The sequence below is a fragment of the Chrysemys picta genome, chromosome 18 (assembly GCF_011386835.1).
Source record: "Chrysemys picta bellii isolate R12L10 chromosome 18, ASM1138683v2, whole genome shotgun sequence".
NCBI classification, from domain to species: domain Eukaryota; kingdom Metazoa; phylum Chordata; order Testudines; family Emydidae; genus Chrysemys; species Chrysemys picta.
The window spans coordinates 2621221-2647562 of record NC_088808.1 but is presented as its reverse complement, the minus strand read 5'-3'; the positions used below and the strand labels follow the sequence as shown (position 1 = coordinate 2647562).

The window sequence follows — 26342 nt, the reverse complement described above, 5'->3', positions numbered from 1 at the left end:
AAAACTAACGCCAGGAGGACCCATACATTTTGAGCTTACTCTCTAACAACAAGGACTGACACCAATCCTGCTGCACCTTCTAGATCTTCCGGCATACTTGCCAACATCCCTCCCATCTGCTCTGTGCAAAGCTTCAGCTAACTTACTCTTATCCACCAGTTCAAGGACTAGACACTGGGGAAGCAGCTAAACTGCACGGTTTGGGTCTGACTGAAGAGACATGCCTGTCTATTGATGGCACCACAGTCCAAACCATTTCTTTCTCTGCCCTTCTGGCATCATGGATTCATTGAGCAGAAGGGCTGACAGAATGGATCCCATGTAAACACCCTTGGGACAGATAAGCAATTACCTAACCCCACTATTTGGGGTGGGGTTTCAGAGGAGAGAACAGAGTCATTGAAGTGCAATTCTGCCCACTCAAGTCACTTACACCTCAGTTCAACACTGAAAGTTGCTGACACCTGGCCTCTTCCATCATTATCAGTAACCTATCAGACCCAACACAACAGGGCAGTGTAGGTTATGGGAAATCAAACAGTTAAAAGCAAGGCAAAATTACATGTGAGTTATTGATAGACCTTGGATAGGCTTTGACATCTTAATCATAATTTTAGAACAACTAATCAATGTCAAACCCCTTCTACACCTCTTACAGCTCCCCCACACCCTTCAATCATGAAGAGTCTTTAACGTCCCATAATTCCAGGTTACTTCCCAGGCAGATGAATAGGAAGCAGTTGTGTGGTAACGCCAATCCATCCATAGAAACCTCTCCGCACAAGCTATGGTTGGCTCTTGGGATGGGAGGACCCACAATAAGACTCAGATTCTTAAGCATGCAAAGCTGGACAGGAAATCTCAAGAAGAGGCTCTCAAGAAGTGCCCCTACTTCTAGCAGGGCAGGAAAAAGCATAGTAGTCTCTCCCAAGGCCTCAGCAAGTGCTCTCCCAGCTGAGGTTAGTCAGGGCAGGCATGGGAGAAAGCGAAAAAGTTAATTATGCTTTGGCAGAGCTCATTAAATGCTCACACAGGGCGTTAGGTGAAGTTGGGAGTGTTTTACTTAATGCAAAATTGATTTGCTTAACGTTGGATCTATTCAGTGCAGTGAAAAACCCAGCAGGACAATCACACTCAGGAGTGGCTCAGACATATGACCTACTTTTACCTTCATCACTGCTCTCTTTGGGGCCTGTTTCTTCCAAACCCAAGCCAAAGAGATCAGAGTCATTTTTCAGCTTGAAGGAGTGGACTGTAGGCTTCATGGGCTGTGGAGGCTTTGCTAACGAGGTGTCTTCATCAGAGATGTCAGAGGGGTCTTCTCGGACTGGGAATTCACCCTAGAGAATGAAAGACACATCATGGACCCAGTCTCAGCTACCAAGGAGTCTAAACTGATCGTTCAAGCAAAAGCCCCATCTCCCCTCTACTTAGGATACATTTCTGCTCCCTAAAGGGGAGCTGGGTGGTGCTATTTTCAAGAAACTGTCACATTTTTATCCAAAAGGCAGTTCTACCTATTTTATGCCACGATGGAAGTGCCTAGACAGCACTGGAACTGTAGCTCTGGTGTGAAATGCCCTGTGGTGCTTAAAATTTGTATTCAAAAGGCCAGCCTCTTGGCGCTGTGGAGTTAAACATGAGCCCCAGATGCATCAGGCTTACCAACTGCACAAATGGGCACTGCCATCCTGGAAAACCTTCAAATACAATGAACTCAAAGCTATATTGTGCCCTGGAAGAGTCAGAGGGGAATCCATGCCATCCTGGGGTCAAAAGGCAGTACGCACCCAGGGGAATCATTTCATGGGGCTGGAGCAAACTCGTCTGTTCAAGGAAAGAGGGAGCTGCATCTCCCATGATACAGAGGCTAAAAGCTGGGAAATTGCAGGGGCCAGGTAAAGCCTCAGAAGGCTCCTCTCACCCTGCAAGAGGGGAAAAGGAGACAGCTGTGCCCCGATCCTGGAGCACAGACATCTCCCCATGTTTGCCACTTGACACTTAAGGAATTAACTTCTTTCCTTTACAATATTCTTAGCACTAGTCCAAACGTGATCTGCCTCTTTTGCTGAGCTGTCTTTCCGGCTCTGTATGCCTCTGTGCAGCCCTCCCCGTTAGTGGAGGGGGCACAGCTTCTTTCACTGCTCAACCTGGCCAACACATTGCGCACTGAAGAAGAGTTTTTCTGTGGAGGGATATCTCCCTGACGCTGCTACAACGCAGCACTTCCCAGCAAATCCTGCTGTTTAATCAGGTACAAGGAGTCATAACCTTGCTCAGAAAGCCACTGTTTTTATAGTGAAATGCTTGGAACGGCGAGCATTGGCCATGCTAAGAGAACGGAGTGTTACTGAATGAGGCCAGTATGATACATGGCCAAGGTCTGGACAAACTAGGACAGTGACTCTCCCCACACAACCATGGCGCAAGGTGAACACATCAAACCAACTCTACAGGAGCCCTCTACAGTCACTGGCAGAGTATACAGTACTTTGTCTGCAAGCATAGGGGCTTCTTTACACAGTCAATCATGGCTAGTTGTTTCTGTACAGATGGGCCTAATGGTTCTACTGTGGACTATCTAAGGCAGGGACATCCAGAATTTGCTCAGGTAAAGGCCACAACAGCGAACTGTAGGATCTCAAAGAATTCACTGAATTCCCTCATCTTTAATATGGAGGAAGGCCCGAGGAGAAGCCAGGTCCTCTCTGATCTAGGCACCCTTTGGCAGGTTGCATCTATGTTAAAGTTGAGCAGCTGCAGCCTATGTTGTGAATGTCGTGGATATGCCATGGATACCCCAACTTCAGCTATATGTTGGACTGCCCCTCTATAAAGGCATTTGGGGCTTCAATAGGCTTTGCCAAGCAATGGAAGGTTTCAACACAACTTCACCATGGCTTTTCAATTCTTGGGTTGAAGACAGGGAAATGTTCACACACATTCACTCTCCCTCCCTCCCGTTTCCCCATTCTCTCCCCGCCAAGCTCCAGATGAAAAATCCTCAGCATTTGGGTTTCATACATTCCAAGCGGCTGCTTGAGCTCAGAAGTTATCTGCAGTTACTGAGAATAATCTATATTAGGGCTGTCAATTAGTCACAGTTAATTTTTGGGGTTAATCATGAGAGTTAACTGCAATTAAAAAAATTAATCGTGATTAATTGCACTGTTAAACAATAGATTTTAATTTAAATCTATTGTTTATTTTTTGATGTTTTTCTACATTTTCAAATCTATTGATTTCTATTACAAACACAGAATACAAAGTGTACACTGCTCACTTTAGATTATAATTTTTTATTACAAATATTTGCACTGTAAAAATGATAAATAAAAAATAGGATTTTTCAATTCACCTCATACAAGTACTGTAGTGTAATCTCTATCGTGAAAGTGTAACTTACAAATGTAGATTTTTTTGTTTTGTTACATAACTGCATTCAGAAACAAAACAATGTAAAATTTTAGAGTCTACAAGTCCACTCAGTCCTACTTCTTGTTCATTCAATTGCGAAGACAAACAAGTTTGTTTGCATTTACAGTAGATACTGCTGACCGCTTCTTATTTACAATGTCACCTGAAAGAGAACAGGCATTTGCATGGCACTTTTGTAGCCGGCGTTACAAGGTATTTACATGCCAGATATGCTAAACATTCATATGCCCCTTCATGCTTTGGCCACCATTCCAGAGGACATGCTTCCATGCGGACGATGCTCGTTAAAAAAATAATGCATTAATTAAATTTGTGACTGAACTCTTTGGGGGAGAATTGTATGTCTCCTGTTCTTTTTACCTGCATTCCGCCATATACTTCATGTTATAGCAGTCTCGGATGATGACCCAGCACATGTTGTTCATTTTAAGAACACTTTCACAGCAGATTTGACAAAATGCAAAGAAGGTACCAATGAGAGATTTCTAAAGATAGCTACAGCACTCAACCCAAGGTTTAAGAATCTAAAGTGCCTTCCAAAATCTGAGAGGGACGAGGTGTGGAGAATGTTTTCAGATGTCTTAAAAGAGCAACACTCCAATACAGAAACTACAGAACCCAAACCACCAAAAAAGAAAAATCAACCTTCTGCTGGTGGCATCTGACTCAGATGATGAAAATGAACATATGTCGGTCCGCTCTGCTTTGGATCGTTATCGAGCAGAACCCATCATCAACATGGACGCATATATTCTGGAATGGTGGTTGAAGCATGAAGGGACATATGAATCTTTTGCACATCTGGCACGTAAATACCTTGCGATGCCTGCTACAACAGTGCCATGCAAATGCCTATTCTCACTTTCGGGTGACATTGTAAACAAGATGTGGGCAGCGTTATCTCCTGCAAATTGTAACCAAACTTGTTTATCTGAGAGATTGGCTGAAGTAGGACTGAGTGGACTTGTAGATTCTAAAGTTTTACATTGTTTTATTTTTGAATGCAGTTATTTTTTGTACACAAATCTACATTTGTAAGTTCAACTTTCATTATAAAGAGATTGCACTACAGTACTTGTATGAGGAACTGAAATATACTCTATTTCTTTTGTTTTTTACATTGCTACTATTTGTAATCAAAAATATAAAGTGAGCACGTACACTTTGTATTGTGTATTGTAATTGAAATAAAAATATTTGAAAATATAGAAAACATCCAAAAATATTTAAATAAATAGTGTTCTATTATTGTTTAACAGTGTGATTAATCGCGATTAATTTTTTTACTTGCTTGACAGCCCTAATCTGTATACATAAAAATGCAACTGAGACATGCTACCATTCAGCTTCAACAATGAGAAGAAGCTTAATGGCCTGTGTTTGAATAATGCTCTTCAGATTGTTTAACTCTTATCTTGCAGCTGCTGCTCTTAGGATACTGGAAGATCAGACAAGAGCTCATCACTCCATTGCTGCTTCTAGGCTGAGCTAGAAAGCAGTGACACATGCACGTTATTTACCACTTTCTTCCTTTGGCTATCAGACTCCTCGCTTTCAAAGTCCGGGTCATCCATCACAAATGAGAGCATCTGGGTGGCTATCGGTCCCTCCTGATCACTGTCAGACTCCTCAGGCATTTCTTCTTTGCTCCCCTTCAGTTTGGAAGCTGAGCCCTTGTTCTGGGAAGTGGTCCGTTGTGCCTGGACTGATGCTGTATCTGTAGGAGCAGCAGCTCCAGTGGCTGGCAGATCTGTGGGGAGCTTTGTGCTGCTGTGTTTCTCAAATCCAGAATGTGGAGGCAAGCTGCCTTGAGGCTTCTGGTCAGGTGCTTTGGTGGAAGCTGCTTCCTTTTGTGGTTTCATTGAATTTTTGGAAGACCTTTAAAAAAGGAAACAAGTTGTCAGCTACAACTCTAACAACAATGAAAGGGTGAGCTTGGCGCCCTCCCATCACATCCCAGCTGTGCAGGGGCTGTGGGCCCACTCAGTCGCAAGGAGCCGGGTGTGGGGGAAACAGAGGGAACTGTCTGCCTTGGATCCATCAGGAGGGGTCCCACCACACAATTAAGCTGCCCCAATGGGCTGTTTCAGAGGGTTGGACCGTTGGAGTAAGGAAGATGTTGGAATCTGCCAGACTCCAGCAGGGGCCCTGGAAAGTTAATGTCTGACTAACATTTTTCTCCATTACAATTGAGGTCTCCCTGATCATACAGAAAGGGGGAAGCAAAACTAGTTGATCTTGTTAGAAACCGCGTTCATATAGACGAATATTTCCTTGTTCAGATCCTCTAAAGAGGCAGCACTGGCCAGGAGAGAGGAACGTGGATTAAAAGCAGGGGATTTATACAGTCACAGTCTTAGCAAGTTGGAACCCATGGCTTTGGTCCTATGAGCTCATTCCAAACCACTTCTCCTGCATGCTCTTTCACCAGGACTAACTGTGAGCCCTCGGGAGATTGGAGGTATCTTAACCCACATGCGTTATCTTTCTTATGACACTCAGATAGTGACAGCGTTCAAGGAAAACCCAGAGGCTCCACCTCTTTCCTATACTCTTCCACGTCTACTCTCCTCATCTCCCACATTGCACAAGTGAAGCAAAGTGACTAATGGTAACTAACCAGTTAGGTGAACCTATTCTAGGGGATTTCTCTAATCTACACCTACGCAGTGATGAGGCTCTATAGGTTTTATACATAGCACTCAGACCCTGGCCAAATGCTGAAAGATAGCCCAGACATCCCTGAGGACACATATACTTGAGATCAATGCATTTGCTTGTGGGCCAAGCCCTGTTGCATTATTTATGACAGCACACCTCACATTCCATGCAATTTAGACCATAGTCTGTAGGCTCCATTCTCCAGCAAGAGCAGCAATGCCATTCCCCCTAGGCCAAAGTGCTGCTTGTTTTGGTGCGCAGAGAGGGCATCCCAAGCACCCTCCATGCCCTACGCAGTGAGGTTTGAGACCCACCCACCCCCACTATGAAAAAGTGCTCAACGGCTTACCCAACTCCTCTTGTTCAAATTTGGGAAGAAGGCTGGGCCGCTCCCTCATCAAGAGGGGCTCACACTCTGTGGAGTGTGATATGACAAATCAAGTTAGCCCTTTGGCTGCATTTGTGTGTTACAATTTCATCGAAACTGAAAAATCTGGATGGGGATTAATAATACTACTATGCACTTCCATAGCACCTTTCATCAGAGAATCTGTAGTTTGTGAACAGTTGCAAAGTTGGTGAGGACAGATAACCCCATTTTACAGCTAGGAAAACAGGCTCAGTGAGATTAAGTGAGCTGCTTAAGGTCACAGCGAGACAGTGGCAGGACTGAAAAAAGACCTACACCTCCCAACTCCCAGTTCCATACTTTAGCTAGTAGACTATACTCCTTCATACCATTGTGTCTCGTAGTCCATGTCAATGTCTTCATCAGCCACGATGGTGACCACAGCATCCTCCACTTCCGCCTCCTCCTCACTTGACAAAGTGATATTTTTGCTTGGTACAAGTTCTGCTGCCAATGAGGGTTTACTGGGCACTTTGTCATCTAGATCCAGATCATCTTGGAAACCGGCTACCATAGGATTCCCTCCGAGAGCCTCTCCATCACTGCAAGATACAGAAGTGTTAAACAGAGCCCCTCAGGGCGCATTCAGATGCGAACACTCCTACTTCTAGAATGCAAATGCAGCACTGGTGTTCCAGACTAATGCAACTTGAGTTCTAGGATCTCTTCCCTATCTTAATGAGGGCCATCTGTGGTTAATCCGGGTCAGCTGAAGTTACCAGTGTCCTATTTGACTGTGCACTCCCTGACCTGCCATGGAGCTCAGGCAGTGCCTGATCACCAGAGCCAAGGGCCTAGCACAGTCCAAGTTCCACAATGGATTATAACCCCGGGGGAGGGGGAGAGGGGCATCAAGTAGTGGTTAGTACAACCAAGATCTGAGGCGAGGCCTCACAGCTACAGAGCATCTTTCTGCCTCAGTGAGGACTTTATGGGAACATTTCCAGTACACTGTGCACGGTATTAGTCAATTAAAAACCAATAGGAATTGCATGCCTTAATCCCCATGTCCTGGGATTCAAAAATATCCCATATTGACACAGTGGCAGGAAGATACCTTCAGCACTTGGCTCCTCTGTGTTATTTCTTTTCTATAGTGCTCCCTGAAGTAGGCAGCTACCCAGACACCATAACAATGCTTAACATTCCCCAAATTAACCTAACCTAAGGACACATTTTAGAGTGTAAGAGCCCCTAAGGCTCCCTCGACTGAACAGGATTATGCCTTCTGAGACATCTTGATCGGGAGTTTCACTGCAGAATTATAGGCTTGATTTCCCAAGGACCTGCCATATTAATGCTTTCCTTGAGATTTGCTCACGTCAGGAATATAGATTATTTTCACAATTCAGACTCAGGAGGCTTTGCACTACCTTTCCTTAGCCTGCCTGCTTTCGCTATTAAGTACTTTTTATTCAGAGAAGATCATTTGCTTCTTGATAAATGGATGTATTATGTTGGTGTCTAACACACACAGAGCATTCACCTTCCTTATAATGACCTGTTAAGGATTATACAAACTCATCTCATTTACTTCCAAATACAAAAAATGACATTCATGGCATGTGATGGTTAACACTTTAGAGGGTTAAAGGAAGGAGCTGGGACTGACTAATCGCCCCTCAAGCTTCAGACCTGGTTTTCTAGTAGGTGTCTATCATCACTCTGACTCCCTCTGGCCAATGCCCAGCATGACGCTGACCAGCTGTGGATGGTGGAAGCTGACACACATGCTTGCTAAAGGAACAGGATGTTCAAAGGACTTTAATTGATTCCATGTCAACTCACCCAGCCATTTTTGACAGGCTATCGTTCCCAAGTGGATGTTCTAAGGAATTTGTATCTTACCAACCGAGTGTACGTGATGGAGAGAGCTCATTTCAAATTTGACACTGCAGTAAGTGTTGATTTCAACTGAACATTTGCCTAGATCATCATGCCACATTCAGGTTTTACATGCAATCCCCTTGGGGATTCCTCTGCCTCCCTTCTGGAGTGCTAAACAGACCCTCTGCTTTCAAAACACTGCAGCCACCAATGCTCCAGCTGAGGCAGCCTGCCCAGGACTCCCTTTAGAGCTCAACACTGCTGCTGCCACAATGAACCAAAAAGGTGTTGGCTGCTGAGCATTAGGGACATGCTATCCCCCCAGGCTGAGTGGGTTGCCACTGCAGCCCTCACCAGACTGGAATTGGCTCCTAAACCCTCATCTCCCATATAACAGGGCACAGTCTCACCCCAGGCTAGCCCCATAAAAAACTAACTAAAACATGGCACTGCGGTTGGAGGGGAGGGGGATTTAAAAAGAGGTTTCTGGGGATTAAAAAGAATGCGAGTGGACTTCCCCTTGAAATGTATCAAAAAGAAAATGAAAATGTCCTCAAAACGATGCTGCGGGTGGCTTTATTTTAAAATGCTATTGGTGGTGTGACAAGCTCTAGAAACCTCACTCTAGATTACAGTACTGTCTTGAATATATAGCAGTAGCTTAATTAATGCAACTCTAGCTATTAGCTGCTGTTAGTGCAATTATCCTCCCACCAATCAGCACACACACACTAGACTTAGGCACGGCTCTTTAAAATGTCCTCAGTCTGGATAGAAAGCATGGGTATGTACACACAGATGAACGAAGTGGCTCATCTCCACATGCAGGGTATATGTAAAGACACTGACTGCCTCCATCCCTAGCTTCTACACAAATCACCTAGCTGCAGCTTAACAGCAAGACACCAGGAAAAACACTGCTGCAATACAAACGAGGTCTGACAATGCCAAATTAGTATCATCTTGGGCACTGACTCTCCAGTTGGAAGGAACTCACAGAGAATGTAAAAATAAGCACACTGCACCAGTCTCAACAGCCTGCCAAACCTGCATTAATTCTGAGCTAATGGGCACCTAGCACCAAAGAGGTAAGTGATTGAAGGTAAACCCTGCTGACATTACGCCAAAGAACATGCTAGGCGAGGTCCCTCATACTGAGGCTCGTGGCGTATAGGGGCAAACTCCATTTCAAATCCTGAGTGTACTGCTTTCAGTTCAGAAGAAACGGCTCAGCCGTAGCTCGTTCTCTAATGTACCTTCTCCTACAGAGGGTGAACACACTCCTCCTGCCACTTTCATTCAGGAGCTAGAGAAACAGAGGGAAAGGAACTAAAATCTAGTTCAGCAAGGAAGCTGGAGGGAACTTGTGCTATGGGAGAGGGGTGGTGTGAGCACGCGCCAGGGGAGCCCCAGAGTGTGAAGGAAACCCTGTCCTCAATTCCCCTCACTTGCACTCTCAGCACAGCTGGGTGACACTACTGAAGCATCTGTCCATGAAGGTTTATGTATGCATGTATGTGTGTGGAGGGGAGGGGGCAGTGAGGGGACAACAGACAAGTTCAGAGTTATGCAGATTTAAGGATATGGAAAGATAACTAGATGGTTAGTAAAGATAAAAGTCTAGTGAAGTGGTGAAAACAGATCCACACATTCACACAGAACTCACCTTTCTAATCCTGTATCCTATCCATAGGCATAACCTAGCTACTTCCGGCAAGGCCAGGAACAGAGAAGAAATGGGGACGTCTATTCTGAGTCTGATAAGCTTCTTTAATACCCTTCAAATACACCTTAGCATAGTGCATCAGACTAAGGGTAAGCCAGGCAAGCCCTGTCGCCAGGAAATAGGAAATATAACTGTCTCAATGAGCTGCTCAAGGAACATATATTTCAAGAGTTCTCCTTGTACACTGCAGGACAGAAACAGGCCTTAAAAAATCACCACCAACAAAAATGGAGCTTGGGCCACACAACCCCATAAATCTTCAAAGACTTGTGCTGGTTGTTAGCCATGTGATGCCAATTGACTTTAAATAGGAATTACATAGCTCAGAGGTTCTCAGCCTGTGGTCTGTGAACCACCCATGGGCCTCCCATGGTGCTGTCTCACTTCCAGCAGCTAGGCCACATTTCAAGACTGATAAAGTACACACATATATTGCTCAATATTACTTTCCATGTCAGAAATTGGTGCAGGAGCCAAAGGGATATTATGGGATCACAAGTGGGTGGAAGGGGGTCCACAAAGCATAATCAAGGTATGGTCAACACTGAAATCATTTGAGAATCCCTGATAGCAAAAACCACGTAGCTTCCTAATGCCAGTTTGATGTCGCTGCTATAGCGCAGAAAGAAAACAAGTCAAGGCAAAGCAAGAGTGTTCTTCCGAAGGAAGTCACCACACTAGTAAGTCTCATGAAGGGCACAATTACAAGAGATTCTACTCCACTGTATCTAGGATGGGCATCTAAAGCTATATCTACACTAGCACTTTTGTCAGTAAAAAAATGGTTACCTACCTCCTTGTAACTGTTGTTCTTTGAGATGTGTTGCTCATGTCCATTCCAAATAGGTGTATGCACGCTGTGTGCACAGTCACCGGACGATTTTTTCCCTAGCGGTACCCATCAGGTTGGCCTGAGTGCCCCCTGGAGTTGCGCCTTCAAGGCGCCGCATATAGGGCCCTGCCGATCCACTGCCTCTGCAGTTCCTTCTTGCTGGAGGCTCCATTCGAGGGGACGGTGGATGGGTCTTGGAATGGATATGAGCAACACATCTCAAAGAACAATAGTTATGAGAAGCTAGGTAACCGTTTTTGCTTCTTCTAGTGCTTGCTCATGTCAATCCCAAGTAGGTGACTCCCAAGCAGACCATTGCAGGAGGGGTCAGAGCTCATGGGTCAGGGTTCACTGACTGAAGCACTGCTCTGCCCCAAACTGCGTCGTCCCTGGCATGCTGGATGATGGCATAATGCGAAGTGAAAGTGTGGATTGACAACCAGGTCGCTGCCCTGCAAATCTCCTGTATAGGGGCTTGTGCCAGGAATGTGGCCAAGAAGGCCTGCACCCTTGTAGAATGCGCTGTTAGCGTCAGGGCTGGCACTTTCGCCAGGTCATAACAAGTCTGAATGCAGGACATCATCCACAACGAAATTCTTTGGGACGATACTGGGAGGCCCTTCATCCTGTTTGCTATAGCGAATAACTGGTTAGATTTCCAGAATGGTTTTGTCCTTTCAATATAGAAGGCCAGAGCCTGCCTCACGTCCAGGGAATGGAGTGTTTGTTCCCTGCTGTTAGCATGTGGCTTAGGGCAAAACACTGGGAGGAAAATGTCCTGACCTGTGTGAAACTGAGATACCACCTTTGGCAGGAAGGCTGGATGAGGCTGTGACTGAACCTTGTCCTTATAGAAGACTGGGTATGGAGGTTCAGATGTCAAGGCTTTGATTCCAGACACCCTCCTGGCTGAAGTTATTGCCACCAAGAATGCTACTTTCCACGAGAGGTAGAGGGCTCAAAGGGAGGTCCCATTAACCTGGAGAGCACCAGGTTAAGATCCCATGCTGGTATTGTATGGCTGACTGTAGGGTATAGCCTGTCTAGGCCCTTGAGAAAACGACCTACCATTGGGCTAGCAAAGACCAAATCAACCATCCAACCTTGGGTAGAATGCCAAGATGGCTGCTGGGTGAAGCTTTACAGATGAAGCAGTCAGATCTGATGGTGTCAAGTGCAGTAGATAGTCTAAGATGAAGGGTATTAATGCTTGAGTCGGAGACATGCCCCTTTGCGTCATCCAGATCGAAAATCTCTTCCACTTAGCTAAGTAAATAGCTCTAGTGGATGGCTTTTGGCTGCCAAGGAGGACCTCTCTGACAGGTTCAGAGCATGAGAACTCCATGGGGTTTAGTCATGAAGCTTCCACTCTGAGGTGGAGAGACTTGAGGTTGAGGTGCTGGAGGTGACCATGGTCTTGGGTGATTGGAGTGGCTGACAGTTCCAAGAGTGATGTGTACCAGTGTTGGCGAGGTCAGGCAGGTGCTATTAGAATGATGGACGCCCTGTACCTTCTGAACTTGAGCAGGGCCTTGTGAATGAGCGGAAAGGGTGGGAACGCATAGAACAGACGGTCCTTCCCAAGGAGGAGAAACACATCCGTGGTCAAGCCTGGGCTGTGATTCAGGATGGAGCAAAACTGCTGATATTTCCTGTTCATTTTCATCATGAACAGGTCCACCTGGGGAACTCCCCATCATTGGAAGATGCTGTTCATGATGTCCGGGCAGATGGACCACTCGTGGCCATGGAATAATCTGCTGAGATTGTCCGCCAGCTCTTTCTGGGATCCCGGAAGATAAGATGCCCCTAGATGTATCGAGAGAGCTATGCAGAGTTCTGTTTGGGACCAGAGGCCTTGCGTCCTGAGCTAAGTTCCCTCTAAGCCGCACAGCAGCCTTGCATGGGCTGTGCAGGTGCTCAAGGCTATGGCAGGGAGAGGCTCCTGTAGGGCCACCCAGAGGATTCAGGGGGCCTGGGGCAAAGCAATTTCGGGAGCCCCTTCTATAAAAAAAAAAGTTGCAATACTATAGAATACTATATTCTCATGGGGGCCCCTGCAAGGCCCGAGGCCTGGGGCAAATTGCCCCCCCCTGCCCCCTCTGGGCGGCCCTGGGCGCCTCACCTGCAGCCCCAACCTGCCGCAGCAACTCCGGGGCTGGGGACGCAGGAGAGGTGCCTCTCCCCGCCGCTGTGGCTTTGGGGCTGGGTTTGTATTTTGCATTCCAGCCCTTCACTCTCTCTAGCAACTCAAAGCAAAGTTCAGCTGCAGCCAGAGTGCCTACTGTTCCCATTTCACCGAGTTCTGAACGGCCAGTTTCCTCACAGAACCCAGCAAGCAGCCCCAGGTTCACACAAAAGGGTCACAACAAACCCTTTCAGCGAAGCTGGCCTGAGCTTGAGGTTGGTAACAAAACTTAGATCCAGGTGAGTCGTGTGCAGTTTGGCCTTTGCTGTGAATTTCCTCCCGCAGCACATCAGTTTTGTGGGCTCATGTTATTTACCAGTGTCAAAATGGTATTATGGGCATCGACACTTCTTATAGCTGATGAAAATTTAACAGCTTTCTTACCTAGGGAGTGAAATCTTGCTGAAATTTCACTGGCATAAACCCAGTGTAACTCCATTAATATCCATGGTGTAACTGAATGCTGAATTTGGCCCATAGTCAGTTATTCAGCTGTGAAGTTTTCTGCTTGATATTAATCCCAGAAGAACCCAAGTCTTCCTCCTGAGCAGAGGCTACCGGGGGGAGAGGCGCTTCTTCCCATCACAATAGGTCCAGGGCTGCTGCAGCGAGAGGAGTGGGGGGAGACACCTCTCCCTGCCAAAGCCCTGGGGCAGCCTGCACCCCAAAGGCAGCCTGCACCCCCAATCCCTCATCCCCATCCCAGACCCGCACCCCCCACCAGAAACCTCCCCCCCCACAATCCGAATCCCTCGGCCCCACATCACACCTTCATATTGATGCACATAAAATTCATTCTGCACATGGGTGTAAAACATTAGAGGGAACATTGGTCCTGACGGTCCCTAGATGCGCACCCCACCCCAATGCTGAAGCGTCCGTGACTAGCAACATCAATGGTTGCAATCTGGAGAAGGGCACTCTTGTGCAAACTGCTGGAGGGTTCGACAACCCGAGGAGGAAACAAGACTACCTTGTCCAAGCTGTGTCTGCTTGGACGGCATACTGAAGTCAGCCAGGCCTGAAGTGCTGGATTACAGATGTGCAAGTGGCCATGTGACCGAGCAGTTTCGGGCAGCTCTGTGCTGTTGTGGTGTGGAAAAGTTGAAAGTCCTCTATGATGGAGCACATGGTTTGAAAGCACTCCTCTGGCAGAATGCCCTGGCTTGGGTGGAGTCTAGTACTGCTATGAACTCTATCGTCTGGGTGGGGGTAAGGCGGACTTGGGCACATTAAGCAATGGACCCAGACTGTCGAAGACTGATCGTATCAGATGTACGTGTTTCTCTACCTGTGCCCTGGAGCAGCCCTTGACAAGCCAGTCATCAAGATACGGGAACACCGGCACCTGCCGTCGCCTTAGAAAGGCGGCCACAACTGACTTGCTCTTGGTGAACACCTGAGGGGGCGCTGACAGGCCGAAGGGAAGGACCGTAAACTGGTAATGGTTGTGGTTCACTACGAACCAGAGAAAACATCTGTGGGATGGGACTATCGATATGTGGAAGTACGCATCCTTCAAGTCACGGGTGGCATATTAGTTCCCTGGATCCTGGGAGGGGATGATGGCAGCCAAAGAGATCATGCGGAACTTGAATATGGGTCTGAGACCTCCTTTGGCTTTGGAGATTAGGAAGTATTGGGAATAAAAACCCTTGCCCCTTAGCTCCTGAGGGACCTTCTCTACTGTTCCTGCGGCTAGCAGCGTTTGCACCTCCTGCATGAGATGTTGCTCATGAGACAAGTGCCTGAAGAGGGATGGGGAAGGGAGGAGCAGAAATGGAGAGAATATCCCACGTCTACCGTGTGGAGAACCCAGCAGTCTGAGGTTATCTGGGCCCACGCACAATAGAAGTGGGATAGAAGATTCAGAAAACAAGGGGAAGGATCCGGTTACTGGACTGGTGCACTGTCCCCAGGTGCACCCTCAAAAGGTGTGCTTGGAGACAAAGGACTGCTTTGCTGAGCCCTGGCCTTGACTGGGTGGCAGATGGGGAGGTTTGCACCTGTTATTCCTGCCCCACTTCCTAGAGAAGTCCTGTGTAGGCTGGGAGGGTAGAAATGTGAAGGAGGTTGGGGCTTAAAATGCTTCCTCTGAGTAGTGGGAGTATGCAGGCCCAGAGAGTTCAGTGTTGCCCTTGAACTCTTTACGCTATGGAGTTTGGAGTCTGTCTGCTCTAAAAAGAACCCCAAGCCAACAAAAGGCAGGTCTTGTATTGTCTGCTGGACCTCTGCCCGACACTTGGAGCCATGAACTTCTCCTCATGGATATGGCGGAGGATACGGTTCGTGTGGCCGAGTCCACCGCATCCAGTGAGGCCTGCAAAGCGGTCCGTGCCACTGCCTTGCTGTCCTCATCCACAGCTGCGAACTTTGATCTACAGTCTGCAGGAATCAGCTCCTTAAAGTTCATCAGGGTATTCCACCAATTGAAGTTATATTTGCTCAAGATTGCTTGCTGGTTAGCAATCCGAAGCTGGAGCCCCCCAGTGGAGTACATCTTCCTGCCAAAGAGGTCCAGCTTCTTTGAGTCCTTGGATTTTGGGGTTGGGCCCTGCTGCTCCTGCCCTTCTCTCTCATTCATAGCCGCTACCACCAGCGACCCCGGCTACAGATGAGTAAACAGGTATTCTTACCCTTTTGAAGGTACAAAATATTTCCTTTCTACCCCCTTAGCTGTAGGGGGGATAGAGGCAGGAGTCTGCCACAAGGTCTTCGTGGTGGTCTGAATGGTTTTTATGAGGGGTAATGCTACCCTTGAGGGCCCCTCGGGGGCTAAGATGTCCACCATGGGGGTCTACTGACTCGACCATCTCCTCGGCCTGTAGCCCCAGGTTTTGAGACACCCTGCACAACAGCTCCTGACGGGGTCTATTGTCAATGGGGGGGCGGAGCAGAAGACGACCATCCTGCCACTGCCTCATCGGGAGAAGATGACTGATGCCCTAGGCGGTACCGGACCCTCCTGGTACCCTGCTATTGTCCCTGCCCAGTGCCTTATTGCCCAGTGCCAGGCCGGTCCTGGTGTCAGCCATGCTGTTGGTATCTAGACGGGGCTCTGCGCTGGGCTCTGAAACCGTCTCGGTGCCTCGTGGTGGGAGACGGTTCGGGGTGGAGGAGGGGCACGCTCTTCTGAAATTACCGACTGTGAGCCTGTGGAATAGGTACCCTGGGCCTGATGGTATGCCCATGGCGTGGGCCCCTGCCACTGCGCCAGCCCCGGTACCAAAGGGGAGGCACAATCTGTCTCCTGTCTACAGCAGCGCTGTTCCAACCGGTACCAGCTGTGTCTTGAGTAATAGGACTCTGCCTCTGAGTCCGATGACTGACGCCGAGCACTGTCAGTCCTGGCTGATCTATTGTTGTTCTTGTTTGGCACTGGTGAGCGCGAGCAGTGCTGAGTTGCTGCCCTGGGACTTCGGCGCCGGGAAATGATGCTGCCGAGGGTCTCTAGGCATAGAGTCCTTCCTCAGTGCCATAGCTTCTCTACTGGAGGCCGGCGTGCTCTGCACGGAGGTGCTGGGTGCCATGTCCTGCTGGCCCAGAGCCAGTTGGGGATGGAGAACTGCCTCCATGAGGAGCTGCTTGAGCCAGAAGTCCCTTCCCTTTTTAGTTCTAGGGCAGAACCCTTTGCAGATCCTGCAACGATATGTTTGATGTGCTTCCCCCAGGCACTTTAGGCAGGAGTCATGGGGATTGCCCTTTGGCACCCTTGGGATCAAGGCATGCCCCGAACGCCAAGAGGGGAATGAACTGGGTTTGGGGGAACCCCTAAACACTAACTAGCTAACTACAACTAATACTAACTATTTAAATATTTACAGGTTGAAGATACAGAAATCACTAGAGGAAACGCTTGCTGAAGCAAGAGACACTCAGCTCCAACAACCATCACTGGCGGTAAGATAGAACTGAGGAGGCAGTGGGTCAGCAAGGACCTATATGCAGTGACTCAAAGGCGTGTCTCCAGGGTGCACCCAGGCCGACCCGATGGTTAACGCTAGGGGAAAAACCTTCTGATGACTGTGCACGTGGCGCGCACACACCTACTTGGAATTGACATGAGCAAGCACTTGAAGAAGAACTTATGTGAAAAAAACGCCCTCCTGACTGACGTAAGTTACACCAACAGAAGCACTGGTGTGGACAGCGCTACGTCAGTGGGAGATGCTCTCTCGCCAACATAGCTATCACTGCTTGTTGGGGATGGTTTAATTGGGTCGATGGGAGAGCTCTCTCATGTCAGCATAAAGCGGCTACATGGGAGATCTTACAGCAATGCAACTGCATCGGTACAGCTGTGCCACTGTAAGGTCTCTAGAGTAGACATGGAATGGTGGCCGAAGCACGAAGGGGCATACGAATGTTTAGCATATCTGGCACATAAGTACCTTGCAGTGCCAGCTACAGAAGTGCCATGTGAATGCCTGTTCTCACTTTCAGGTGACATTGTAAATAAGAAGCGGGCAGCATTATCTCCTGTAAATGTAAACAAACTGGTTTGTCTGATTTCAGAGTAGCAGCCATGTTAGTCTGTATCCGCAAAAAGAACAGGAGTACTTGTGGCACCTTAGAGACTAACAAATTTATTAGAGCATAAGCTTTCGTGGGCTACAGCCCACTTCTTCGGATGCATATATCCAACAAATTTAATAGAGCATAAGCTTTCGTGGACTACAGCCTACTTCAGAAGTGGGTTGTAGTCCACGAAAGCTTATGCTCTAATAAATTTGTTAGTCTCTAAGGTGCCACAAGTACTCCTGTTCTTTTTGTTTGTCTGAGGAATTGGCTGAACAAGAAGTAGGACTGAGTGGACTTGTCAGCTCTAAAGTTTTACATTGTTTTGGAGTGCAGTTATGTTACCAAAAAAAAAAAAAAAATTCGACATCTGTAAGTTGCACTTTCAGGATAAAGAGAATGCACTACAGCACTTGCATGAGGTGAATTAAAAAATACTATTTCTTTTATCACTCTACAGTGCAAACATTTATAATAAAAAATAATATAAAGTGAGCACTGTACACTTTGTATTCTATGTTATAATTAAAATCAATATATTTGAAAATGTAGAAAAACATTCAAAAATATGTAATACATTTCAATTGGTATTCTATTGTTTAACAGTGCGATTAAAGCTGTGATTAATCACGATTACTTTTTTGAGTTAATTGTGTGAGTTAACTGCGATCAATGAACAGCCCTATTTGCAATACACACTGTCAAGCGAGAATCTCAGTTGAAGTCGTACAGTGATGCAGCCTTTCAGTTTTGGAAGCACTATCAAAGCCAGAAAAAAAAAAAATTAGGCTAAACTGGTGGCACCACAGCTTTCTGGCATTCAAAGGGTATCAGGAAGAACAATGCTTTGGCAATGACAAACTCATCCTGCTAATACAGTAAATGGGATTCTTCAAGCATCTGCTGCCAGAGCTAACAGAGGACAATAGTAGGAGAGGCTAGAAAGCAATCAGGGAGAAGTGGGGGAGGGGATTTGGAAATTATATAATTCACTCTCAGCCACTGCTTCCATCATCTGCTCTGGACGACAGTAAATTCCTGTGTGAAGTTCAAGGTAGTGGTTCTAAGTGGCTTTGGGACCTAGCTAATGGGAGAGAGACCCACCCTCTCTTCCTGTGAGCGATACCATAATTCTGGCTAGCAGATGTGCTCGAGTTGGCAGCCTCTCCAATTTAACAGGGATAGGTGTTGCTAGCAGGGCATGCCGCAAGCCATTTGATTTCTTGGGTGTTCAGGAAAGGAAGAGAAAGTGTCTGAGGTGAGGCTACCATTACTGGGATACATACACACCCTCTGGGGGTTTGCACTGTGTAGCATACTGTGTGTATTAAGACCATAAGGGCCTAGAGCTAGAGGAAAATGCTTAGGAGTCACACAAGTTCCCTCAGTCACCCAGACTGCACTTCCAAATGCTATTTCTATCCCGCTCCTTTTCCCCCACCCCCAGTTCCTTTCCTCCTTACCTATCACTTTCATTGTGGTCCTTAGTCCTAGTTATCCCCTTGTCTCTCTGAGAGATCGTATCTTCCAGAAAGCTGTGGTCCAGGCTGTCATCGGGAATAAAGTCCTCCACACTCTGCACTTTTGCAGGGACTTCACTGGGGGGAATAGTAGCAGCATCTGTAGATGGAACAGGCAACACACGACAGAACAGTTTGGCATAAATGATGCCCAGCTGGTGTGGCAGAGAATTTACTCCCCTAAGCATCTCAAACCCAATGCTTCTCTAGCACGCGGAGGGCCACTTGTGTGTGCAGACATGTAGCTAACAGCCACAACAGTCTTGGACATTTGCTGTGCAGCAGAAGGAATGTAACAGGCCATTCAGATCAAACCACTGCTTTGCAAGAAGGTAGCCGTGAGCTGCCTTTTGCCTACTGCTGGTTTAGCATGTACCAAGCTCAACTTCTCTTTTCCTCCGTAAAACTCACCTATGCCACTATAACCTACAGAGTGCTGCCAGCTAATAACAGGGGTTGTGATTACAGCCAGGACTGGCTTTTTACACCTATGATCTGTGCACAAAGCTAGTCCACGTTAAAACTTCCTGTTTCTATTCCCTTGTCTTTCACCCGGCTTTTTCACACATATGTGATAGTGTCATATAAACTGTAAACCTTTCGGGACAAGGACTGTCACTTACTCTAACTTTGAGGCCTCCAACAGGTCAATGCCCCTAGGTGTTACATAAAATAAAAGTTGCTTTAATAGGTCTTATTTGTAGAGCAATCTTCACTATTCTCCTAGGTTAATCTTCATCCCAGATTCTTAAGAAACACAAAGAAAAGCAGTTCTCAAACAGACATAGGAAAACATGAAAAGTGTGACTATTTGCACTTTTGTTTGAACAATGACTTTTTCCTTTAAGATGAACAATGACTTTTTCCTGATTGCCCTAGTGCAAGTTTTCCTAACAGAGCAGCACCTAACATGGCTTTTTGTTCACTTCCTTGCTTGGGTAACAGCATCATCAACATCAGGGAATAACTTTTTTTTTTTTTTTTAATTACTGCTGCAGAATTTGTATGTGTAGCTCAAACTTTCTTTTGCAGATCTTATAAAAACACACTGGCTTTCTGAAAGTTACTCTGACAAAGCAAGGGATAGAAAGGTTATCGCACTGGGGTTGGACTGTGTCCATTTTTCTTAGTGAAGCCATTGCCTCTCTGCATTCAGTTCTACGTGATTTTGTTTCCAGTGTAAATTGTGAAACAGACCGGCCACATCTTGACGTCCATTTGCATTTTCACTTTTTTGTTTCTTTGGACAAAGCATAAAGAGACCTGCAGATCAGGAGTTTCCAACTTTCCTCCCTTTTCCCTATATCCTGCTTCCAGGGAACTGGCCCAGGTAAGAAGAGTTATAAACTGCAATTGGTGGGTTTTGTCACAACTGATCATAGATCCAGGAGATAGGACATCACGTAGAGAAGAGGTGGGCAAACTACGGCCCGCGGGACTGTCCTGCCAAGCCCCGGAGCTCCCATCCGGGGAGGCTAGCCCCCGGCCTCTCCCCTGCTGTCCCATCCCCCCGCAGCAACGTGGCTGGTTCCGCCCAGGCGGCGGGGCTGTGAGCTTCTGCCACTCTGAGTGGCATGGTAAGGGGGCAGGAGTGGGGGGTTGCGGGGGGGGCAGTTAGGGGACGGGGGGTCGCGGGGGGCAGTTGGATGGGGTGGCGGTTCGGGGGGGCAATCAAGGGACGAGGACCAGGGGGGTTGGATAGGCATGGGAGTCCTGGGGGATCTGTCAGGAGGCAGGGGTGTGGATAGGGGTCGGGGCAGTCAGGGGACAGGGAGCAGGGGGAGTTGAATAGGGGGTGGAGTCTCAGGGGGGCGGTTAGGGGCGGGGACCCTGGGAGGGGGTGGTCCGGGGACAAGGAGCAGGGGGGTTTGATGGGTCGGGAGTTCTGAGGGGGATAGTCAGGGGGCGGCGGATAGGCGGCGGATAGGGGGCAGGGGCCAGGCTGTCTGGGGAGGCACAGTCTTCCCTACCCAGCCCTCCATACAGTTTTGCAACCCCGATGTGGCCCTCAGGCCGAAAAGTTTGCCCACCCCGATGTGGAGAATTAAAACTGAACTTGAGTGTGCATTTTGAGCACCTCCCCTTTCTGTGGGTGTCTTGATAGCTTTCTGAACTCCTTAGAGTGACAGTTTGAAGGAGGAGGTTATTTAGCAAAAGGTGACTCATACCCATCATGCTAATAATCGCTAGGCAGGGGCAGCTCCAGTCAGCTTTGTAAGTAAAGTGAATGTGATGGGCAAATTAAGGCCTAGCTCAGTAGATGAAAGCAATGAACAGCCCTGGATGCCTCTGCACTGGTTCCTCATTCCCGGCCAATGGGAGCTGCTGGGGGCGGTGCCTGAAGCAATAGCCACACACACCGCTGCGCACCTCCTCCCCCAGGTTCCGTCCTCTTCCTGGAACGGCGTGGGGGCAGGGCAGGCAGGAAACCTGCCCTGCCCCCAGTGCATGTCGAGCCGGAGCCCACCCCCCGAACATCTCCTGCAGCCGAACCCCCTGCCCTGAGCCCCCTGCCACAACTCGACCCGCTGCCGCACCCCTCCTGCACCCCGACCCCCTGCTCTGAGCCCCCTGCTGCACCCCGACCCCCTGCCCTCAGCCCCCTGCTGCACCCCAACCCCCTGCCCTGAGTCCCCTGCTGCTGCACCCCGACCCCCTGCCCTGAGCCCCCTGCCCTGAATCCCCCGCCACAACCCTCCTGCACCCTGACCCCCCTGCTGCACCGACCCCCTACCCTGAACCCCCCCCCGCTGCATCCCGCATCCCTCCTGCACCCCAACCCCCTTCCCTGAGCCCCCTGCCGCACCGACCCCCTGCCACACCCCTCACCCCTCCTGCACCCCACACCCCAACTCCCTGCCCTGAGCCCCTGCCACACCCCACACCCCTCCTGCACCCCCTGGGGGCAGGGAGGGGGCCGAGTTGGGGTGGGGATTTCAGGGAAGGGGTGGGAAGAGGCAGGGCAGGGGCGGGGCCTCATGGAAGGGGTGGAGTGGGGGCGGGGCCAAGGGCAGCGGTGTGTGTGTGTGTGTGTGTGTGTGTGTGTGTGTGTGTGTGTGTGTGTGTGTGAGTGTGTGTGTGTGAGAGAGAGAGAGTGTGTGTGTAAATGCGGCCCTCTGTCCAATGTACTAGTCCTCATGTGGCCCTCGTGGTCATTTGAGTTTGAGACCCCTGGGCTAGCATGAGCACTGCTGGAGGTACAAGGCAAATCAAGCAAGGCAGCTGGAAGAAAAGAACGAAGCAACTGCACTACTCTTTGGATTTATACTGAACAAATATATGCCTTGCACTGCTAAGACACGCGGGCTGCCTGCTCTGCCTCCAACAGGGAACAGGAGGGGTACAGCAAAGAAATAGGGACAGCAGGGAAGTGCAATATTGTAAGTATGCCCATGCACCAGACAGCAAAATCCAGATTCTCTCTGCATCAGCACCTACCTGGCGGGGGAGGAGACGTCTCTGGTGCCGGAGAAGTTCCAAAGAGGCGGGAGATAATGCTGCGCTTTTGCAGTGGGACTACAACAGGCATTGTTGGGGAGGCTGTAGCTGGGGACGATGTGTGCGGTAGCTGAGCCTCTAGTGGAGGCACTGGTGACAAGGAGGATGGAGGCTCAGGGGATGTTGCGTTGGCAGGTGGCTGCTGAGGTGGTGGTGGTGGCTGGGGGGTACCAGGACTGGAACTATCTGACGTGCAGCTGGGAGGTACTATGGGTGACTGGGAGCCAGAGGAAGGACTCTGTCCATTAGTCGCCATTGGGGACGCGTGTCCTCGACTTCGGGATTCCATCATTTCAAGGAAGCTGCCGGAAAGAATGGATTGCAGACATAAGGACTGGAACAGAACACTCCATGGAACCTCTCATTAACAACACTGTTTCTCTGGCTGCAGCCCAGGACTAGGAGCCAGGAGAACAGGGTTCCAGGCCCAGTGCTGCCAATGACTTCCTGGGCAACCTTAGACAAGTCACTTCACCTCTCTGAGCCTAGCTCACCCCAAATGCAAACCTAGCACACAATGGGGACCAAAAGTTAATCAGTGTTTGAGAAAGTGCAACGAGCTCCTTGGACGGAAGGCACCAAGATACGCAAAGGGTTAGTATCTACAGGTCATCATTCCATGTTTGTACAGTAAGTTCTCTGGCGCAAGTTTCCGGGAGGAAGCCCTATATAGCAACTCAACAGTCACGTCACTCTCAGACAGTGGTTCCCAACCTTTTCTCTGCTGCAGCACACCTTGATACCTTTAATTATTTGAGGCACACTCCATATTATCTTCAGATGAGTTTAGGAATATTCATGAGCCAATCCAGAACAAGGCTAGTAGGGTTAAATCAAAACAACCATGGTGGCTAACATTAGATTGCAATCTGTCTTTTGTGCCAGCGTTGTCAACAGTGGAAACTAACATTAAAGCTAAATCTAAGAACTCTGCACAAAAGCATGCTCAGTGGAGAAAGTGACACGCACTTGAGAATATTATTTTGGGATGATGAGCAATTAATAATTAATCATTTCTTCTCAGTCCCAAAATAGTCTTCCCAAGGGTGTGTAACTTTCTTTGCTGTTTTTAAAAGCTAGATCGTGCCAAACCAACCTGATCTCCTTCTTTGAGAAAGTAACAGATTTTTTAGATAAAGGAAATGCGGTGGATCTAATATACCTCAATTTCAGTAAAGCGTTTGATACGGTACCGCATGAGGAATTATTGGTTAAATTGGAAAGGATGGGGATCGATATGAAAATCCAGAGGTGGATAAAGAACTGGTTAAAGGGGAGACTGCAGCGGGTGGTACTGAAAGGAGAACTGTCAGGTTGGAGGGAGGTCACCAGTGGAGTTCCTCAAGGTTCAGTTTTGGGTCCGATTTTATTTAATCTATTTATTACTGACCTTGGAACCAAATGTAGGAGTGGGCTGATAAAGTTTGCGGATGACACAAAGTTGGGAGGTATTGCCAATTCGGAGAAGGATCGGGATATCCTGCAGGGAGATTTGGATGACCTTGTAAAATGGAGTAATAGTAATAGGATGAAATTTAATAGTGAGAAGTGTAAGGTTATGCATTTAGGGATGACTAACAAGAATTTTAGTTATATGCTGGGGACGCATCAGTTGGAAGTAACGGAAGAGGAGGACGGACTTCGGAGTCCTGGTTGATCGCAGGATGACTGAGTCGGCAATGTGACGTGGCTGTGAAAAAAGCTAATGCGGTCTTGGGATGCACTAGGCGAGGTATTTCTAGTAGGGATAAGGAGGTGCTGATTCCATTATACAAGGCACTGGTGAGACCTCATTTGGAGTACTGTGTGCAGTTCTGGTCTCCCATGTTTAAAAAGGATGAAATCGAACTGGAACAGGTACAAAGAAGGGCCACTAGGATGATCCGAGGAATGGAAAATCTGTCGTATGAAAGGAGACTCGAGGAGCTTGGTTTGTTTACCTTAACCAAGAGAAGACTGAGGGGGGATATGATTGCTCTCTTTAAATATATCAGAGGGATAAATACCAGGAAGGGAGAGGAATTATTTCAGCTCAATACTAATGTGGACACGAGAACAAATGGATATAAACTGGCCGTCGGGAAGTTTAGACTTGAAATTAGACGAAGGTTTCTAACCATCAGAGGGGTGAAGTTTTGGAACAGCCTTCCGAGGGAAACAGTGGGGGCGAAAGACCTCTCTGGCTTTAAGATTAAGCTTGATAAGTTTATGGAGGGGATGGTTTGATGGGATAAAGTGATTTTAGTTAATAGGTCAATAACGTGCCATCGCTGGTAATTAGTAACAATGGTCAATGATGGGATATTAAAAGTTACTACAGAGAACTTTTTCCAGAGGATCTGGCTAGAGAATCTTGCCCGCATGCTCGGGGTTCAGCTGATCACCATATTTGGGGTCGGGAAGGAATTTTCCTCCAGGGTAGATTGGCAGAGGCCCTGGAGGTTTTTCGCCTTCCTCCGCAGCATGGGGCAGGGGTCGCTTGCTGGAGGATTCTCAGCGATTTGAAGTCTTTAAATCATGATTTGGGGACTTCAACAGCTGAGTCAAGGGAGAGAATTATTCCAGGAGTAGGTGGGTCAGCTTTTGTGGCCCACATCATGCGGGAGGTCAGACTAGATGATCATAATGGTCCCTTCTGACCTTAGAGTCTATAAGTTCCACTCACAGTATCACTCAAGAGATCAAAAAATAAATGAGTCAGACCCCAACACATCTGGAAATTGTAAATAACCACATGTTTTGGGGGCCAAAGAGATGACATTGTTCAGTCTGGTCTAACAATTGGTGAACTGTTCCTGCCCCTCCCCAGAGAGAGTGTTAGTGCTGCCCATGTTCCCAAATATATTGGGTACAAGGATTTTGGCCCCTGCTGCAGGAGTTCTCACCCCCACATCTACCCATCCCCTGCCCAGCAATGAATCCTGCCCCCCACTTCCAAATCAATCCTGTCCTCTAGTATCAAAATCAGTTCTCCAGCCCCCATCAGTTCTGTACTCACTCTCCCCCAGTCCAGCCCCCATCTCACCCCAATTCTGCTCCACCCCCAGTTCTGCCTTCCCAGCTCCCCCACCTCACAAATAGCTCCCTAGCTGCCAGTTCAGCTCCTCCAACCTCACCTCTGCTTCTCCTGAAGGAGAAGAGGAAGGTGACCAGTAACAGTCAACATAGATTCACCAAGGGCAAGTCATGACTGACCAACCTGATTGCCTTCTATGATGAGATAATTGGCTGGGTGGATACGGGGAAAGAAGGAAGCCCTGGCCAGAGGCACGATTTATGGAGAACAAGGGGGGGCACCTCCCTCCCCCAACTTTCACACTGGAGGTCTGCTTGCAGCACACACCCCAGCCCCAGACAGAGCTCTTACCTGCAGTGCCAAACAGGCAGGTCCCCTCCTCCAGGAGCAGGGTTTCTCCAGCTGTGACTCCCATGGTCAATTTCCTCCGCTGTGCTAGGGCTTTTCAGGGTGGGTCAGTCCAGGAAGGGGTCAGTCAGGCGGGGAGGGGGAAGTACAGGGTCCCCAGTGATGGTGGTGGGAACAGAGGGAGCACAGAGCCCTCCAGTGGCGGGGGGGAGGGGAAGGGAAGGTTGTTGGAGCCTGAGGGTCCAGTGAGGTGGGAAAGGGAAGTCAATCTCCAGGGGAAAGGAGAGGTGAGGGCATAAGGCTGTGCCCTCAGGGAGGGGGAACAGTCCCTGTGGCAAGGGTAGTGAAGGAAGGGGAGCTG

At 48.3% G+C, this 26342-nt stretch overlaps 1 protein-coding gene across 7 annotated transcripts in view; it reads right to left on the bottom strand.

Annotated features, from left to right (window-relative positions):
• Positions 1-26342, bottom strand: part of RABL6 (RAB, member RAS oncogene family like 6) — a 131473-nt gene that overhangs the window by 12760 nt on the left and 92371 nt on the right. For 4 of the 7 annotated variants that reach the window (XM_008173808.4, XM_065572016.1, XM_042843483.2 and 1 more), the window contains 5 exons: positions 22558-22919; positions 19063-19219; positions 6838-7050; positions 4959-5316; positions 1169-1340 (listed from right to left, as the gene is read on the bottom strand). In XM_008173808.4, the coding sequence (XP_008172030.2) occupies positions 1169-1340; positions 4959-5316; positions 6838-7050; positions 19063-19219; positions 22558-22919 (1262 nt within the window). Of the gene's footprint in view, positions 1-1162; positions 1341-4958; positions 5317-6837; positions 7051-19062; positions 19220-22557; positions 22920-26342 lie in introns of all 7 variants that reach the window. The other 3 variants (XM_065572017.1, XM_065572015.1, XM_065572014.1) reach the window with 1 other exon arrangement.